This window comes from Galeopterus variegatus, unplaced genomic scaffold (assembly GCF_000696425.1).
Source record: "Galeopterus variegatus unplaced genomic scaffold, G_variegatus-3.0.2 Scaffold8772, whole genome shotgun sequence".
NCBI lineage: Eukaryota > Metazoa > Chordata > Mammalia > Dermoptera > Cynocephalidae > Galeopterus > Galeopterus variegatus.
Genome location: NW_007734883.1, coordinates 78,273 through 83,572, shown reverse-complemented (window position 1 = coordinate 83,572; position 5,300 = coordinate 78,273). Strand labels below are relative to the sequence as shown.

Here is a 5,300-nt window from a genome sequence, read left to right as displayed (position 1 = left end):
CGTGGAAGTAATGTACCTCAACATGATAAAGGCCATGTATGACAAATACACAGCTAACTTTATGTTAAAAGGGGAAAAGATGAAAGATTTTTCTCTAAGGTTGAAGAACATTCTTACCTCTTCTATTCAATATAGAACTGAAGGTCCTAGCCAGAGCAGTTAGGCAAAAGAGTGGAATAAAATCCACCCTAAATAGTAAGGAAGAAATTAAATTGTGCTTATTCTCAGATGACATGATCTTATATATATAAAAGTTAAAGATTCCACCAAAAAACCATTAGAACTAATAAGCTAGTAAAGTTGCAGAATACGAAGTCAATATACAAAACGCAGTAGCATTTCTATACCCTAATAGCAAACTATCTAAAAAAGAAATCAAGGAAACAATCCCAGTTATAATAGCTACAAAAGAAATAAAATACTTAAGAATAAATTTACCCAAGGAGGTGAAAGATCTGTATAACGAAAACTATAAAACATTGATGAGAGAAATCAATAAAGACACAAATAAATGGAAAGACCCATGTTCATGGATTGAAAGAATTAATAGTGTAAAAATATTCATACCACCCAAAGTGATCTACAGTTTTAATGCAATTCTTATCCAAATACCAATGACATTCTTCACAGAAATATAAAAAACAATCCTAAATTTGGTATGGAACCATAAACGCCCCCAAATAGCCAAAGCAATATTGACCAAAAAGAACAAAGCTGGAGGCATTATACTACCTGATGTCAGAATATACTACAAAGCTATAGTAATTGGAACAGCATAGTGCTGCATGAAAAAAGATATATAGAACAGAACGGAGAGCCGAGAAATAAATTCACACATCTATAGCTGACTGATTTTTGACAAAGGAGCCAAGAACACCCAATAGAGAAAGGACAGTCTCTTCAATATATGGTGTTGAGAAAACTTAATATTCACATGCAGGAGAACAAAATTAGACCCTTATCTCAACTCAAAATGGATTAAAGACTTAAATATAAGACCTAAAAAACTATAAAACTACTTAAGAAAACCCTGGGGAAAAGCAACATGGCATTAGTCTGTGCAAAGATTTCCTTTATATGACCCCAAAAGCACAAGCAACAAAAGAAAAAATAGACAAATGGAATTATATCAAACTAACAGGCTTCTGCATAACAGAAGAAACAATTAACAGAGTGAAAAGGCAACCAACATGGTGGGAGAAAATATTTGCAAAATAGGCATCCAACAAAGGATTAATATCCAGAATATACAAGGAACACAAACAACTTAACAGCAAAAAAACAAGTAGCCCAATTAAAAAAAGAGCAAAGGAACTGAATAGACATTTCTCAGAGGAAGATATAAGAATGGCCAACAGACACATGAAAAAATGCTCAGCATTACTCAGCATCCAGAAAATGCAAATCAAAACTACACTCAGATATCATCTTACTCCAGTTAGGCTGGCTAATGTAAAAAAGACTGAGAATAATAAATGCAGGAGAGAATGTGGAGAAAGGAGAACCCTCCTACACTGTTGGTGAGACTGTAAAATGGTGCAGCCATTATGGAAAATGGTATGGAGGTTCTTCAAACAACTACAGATAGAACTGCCGTATGACCCAGGTATCTCACTGCTGGGTATTTATCCAAAGGAATGGAAATCATCATGTGAAGGGGATAGCTGTACTCCCATGTTAATTTCAGCACTATTTACAATAGCCAAGAGTTGGAACTTGCCTAAATGCCCATCATCAGATGACTGGATAAGGAAAATGTGGTATATTTACACAATGGAATACTACTCTGCTGTAAACAAAATGAAATTCTGCCATTCAGAGCAACATGGATGAACTTATAGAAAATTATGTTAAGTGAAATAAGCCAGGCACAGAAAGAGAAATACCACATGTTCTCACTTATATGTGGGAGCTAATAAAAATAAATAAACAAATAAATAGAAAAAAAAGATAAAACAATCCCAATAATTCTTTGGAAAAAAAAAAAAAAAAAAAAAAAAAAAAAAAAAAAAAAAGAAAGATCACAGTGTTGGTGAGGATATGGAAAAAAGGGGACACCTATACCCTATTGGTGGTACTATAAATTAGTACAGTCATTTTGGGAAATAGCATGGAGGTATCTCAAAAAGTATTCTAAAAATAGAATTATCATATGATCTAGCAGTCCCACTAGTAAGTATATGTCTAAATGAATTAAAACCGGTATGTTACACTCTCATGTCAATTGCAGAATTATTTATGATAGCTAATTTATGGAACCAACCTAATTGTCCATCAATGGATGAACAGATAAAGAATGTCATATATATACAATGGAATACTATTCAGCCATAAAAAAGAAGGAAATTCTGACATTTGTTACAACATGGATGAATCTGGAGGACATTACATTAAGTGAAATAAGAGCAGCCACAGAAAGACAAATGCTGCATGATCTTGTTGATATGTGGAATCTAAAAACATTGGTCTCATAGAAATAGAAAGTAGAATGGTGGTTACAGGAGGCCGGGGCTGTTGGGGAGAAGGGGGCTGAGGAGATGTTGGACAAAGGATACAAAATTTTAGTTAGACAGAATTAAGTTCAACAGATCTTTTGTACAATATGGTGACTATAGTTAATAATATATCGTATTCTTGAAAAATGCTAAGAGAGTGGATGTAAAGTGTTCTCACCACAAAAATGATAACTATGTGTGGGAATTCATGTGTCAATTAGCTAGATTTAGTTATTCCACAATGTATACTTCAAAACATCAGGTTGTACACAGTAAAAACATACAATTTTATGTGTCAATATAAAAAATAAAATATAAGAGTGAAGAAAAATAAGTAAACATTGAACTCAGCAATGCAGGGGTGTTTGCTGACAATTAAGTGATCTAGGGGAAGTCCAATTAGAAGAGGGATTGAGATGCATAAAGTGCTTAAAATAAAATTAGGATGTAAGTCTAAATATCTTCGCATTTAAGGAGAGTGGAGAAATAAAATATTCGCTGTGAGGAATAGTTGGTGAAGTGAGTGCATTTCTTTTTATTTCTAAGATGGCACATATTTGGCTGTGTTTGCATATTGTTGAGAAAGATCAACACAAATGATTGCTTGCAAATATTACCTTGCACCATATATTTCACAGTAACTTCTCTCACTCTGTATATTCACATAAAAAATTTTAATTTAGGTAAAAAAGTGTATGCTAAAAGAGCTTAATTTATAATTATTTTATGACCAGTGACACTTGAATATATTTGAGAGTTTGTTAGCCATTTACCTTTTCTACTGCAAATTTTTGGTGCCTGTCCTTTTGGTATTCAGAGTGTACTTATTCCTGTTTTTGATTGTGCCCTTCCAAATAAAGAATTGGCGTTTTTTCACACACACACACACACAAATAGTTGCCTTTATTTTAAGATCTTTGGGGGATTTAACAAAGGACCTAATTTATTTATATTTATGGCCAGGGTTGGCATATGGCAATGAATTGGAAGAGAGTAAGAGACAGAAGAGGAAAGCTGGCTAAGAGTGCGTTTGTCAGCCTTCTCCAGAGAAACAAAAGCAGTAGGAGATTACATACATGTTTTCCAGCAGATTAAAAATATCAGCCAGAGTTGATGTTGCTGTCTACAGTCCAAAGCCAGTCCACAGGCAGAATTTCTTCCTCTTTGGAGAATCTCATTCTTTTCTCTTCAGGCTTTCAAGCAACTGTACAAAGCACACCCCTCCCTTCTGGAGGATATTCTGCTTTTGTCAGTGTCTACTGATTTAAATGGTAATCACATGTAAAAAATACCAACAGAGCAAAATCTGGACTGATGTTTGACTAAACAACTGGGCATCGTAGGCTACTCAAGTTGACTCTTAAAATTAACCATCTCAGAGGTATGATTGTAAAATAAATGTAAGACGTGGTAGCTTGAAATAGAAGTGCTGGCAATGAAGACGGAGAGAAGTAGTAGATAAATGTTGGACTCAGGATGTACAGGACTTTGTCATGGAATGCAGGAGTATGGAGGAGGAAAGATAAATAACTTACTTTTAAGCTTATGAATCAATACATTGATTGAATGATGACGCCTCTTACTGGAGGAGAGCAAGTTAGGGGTGCAAGAGAAGACAAACAAAGATAAATGTGGTAGTCATCAGGACATAGAGGTACATTAAGGTTCTCAAAGGAGAAATAGTCCAAATTCCTCAAACTTCCTTAGAATGATGTGGGTCTGACCACGAACAAGTCACTCCAAGAATCTGTTCCACTCAGTCCTGAACAGTTCAGGAAAACTGATTATTCCTGCTGAAGAAGTCACCTCTTTTAGCTTGATAAAGGAATTTACAGGATAGTCAAGGGCATCTCACCCTTTTCTGGGGACTCCATGTATCCATGACCTGAGTCAGAGACCAAAACACAGATTAGAATTTTTTGGGCCCACAGAGCCCATTTCCAACAGATAACCTTAATGCAAGAAAAACGTCTCCAGCAGTTTTACTGTCTGTTCCACTTTGTCGTTGGCCTTTGGAATGTACTCAGTCATAGTGACAGTAATCACATATATTTCAGGATAAACTGCTGTTGAAAATGAACACAGTCTTTATGATTTGGAATTACAATAACCTCTACCTACAGCAAAGAAGTACTTTTGAAAAATAAATATAAATATTACCTTAAATTTTTTTCAGCAAATTAGTTTTTCATTATTTTTTGTTTTCCTTAATGACAAATTTAACTTAATTTTACTAGAGGTAAATTACTACAAGCCTACGATTTACCATTTGATATCTAAAAATCCACTCACCACTTAAAAAAGCTCTACATTGGGTAATGATATATGAACAAATATGTCTCAATCACAGGAACTCTATTTTCTTTATTACCGTATCTATGTGACATTATAGTACCAAATACAACAGAAACAACAGGTGTCACTAAGAAAGTATTTTTCTACCAAGCTCTCTCTTCAAAACTCCTTTTTCTACCAAGCTCTGTCTTCAGAGCTCCCTTAATCTCCTTGTTCCTGAGACTGTAGATGAGGGGGTTCAACATGGGAATCACCACCGTGTAGAACACAGACACCACCTTGTTCTGGTCTGTTGAGTAGCTGGACTTGGGCATCACATAAATGAATGTGATGGTCCCGTAGAACAGAGTGACCGCAGTGAGGTGGGAGGTGCAGGTGGAGAAGGCCTTGTGGCGCCCCTCAGTGGAGCGCATCTTCAGGATGGTGATGAGGATGTAGACGTAGGAGACGGCTATGACAAACACTGTGACCACGATGATGGAGCCAGCAGTAAAAGAGGGAACAATTGCA

At 35.4% G+C, this 5,300-nt stretch overlaps 1 protein-coding gene across 1 annotated transcript in view; it reads right to left on the bottom strand.

Moving 5' to 3' along the window:
* Positions 1–4,933: 4,933 nt before the first annotated feature.
* LOC103608752 (olfactory receptor 478-like) overlaps positions 4,934–5,300 on the bottom strand; it is a 13,906-nt gene continuing 13,539 nt past the window's right edge. Inside the window, exon 4 of the mRNA XM_008593151.1 lies at positions 4,934–5,176. Coding sequence (XP_008591373.1) covers positions 4,934–5,176 — 243 coding nt within the window. The remainder of the gene's footprint in view (positions 5,177–5,300) is intronic.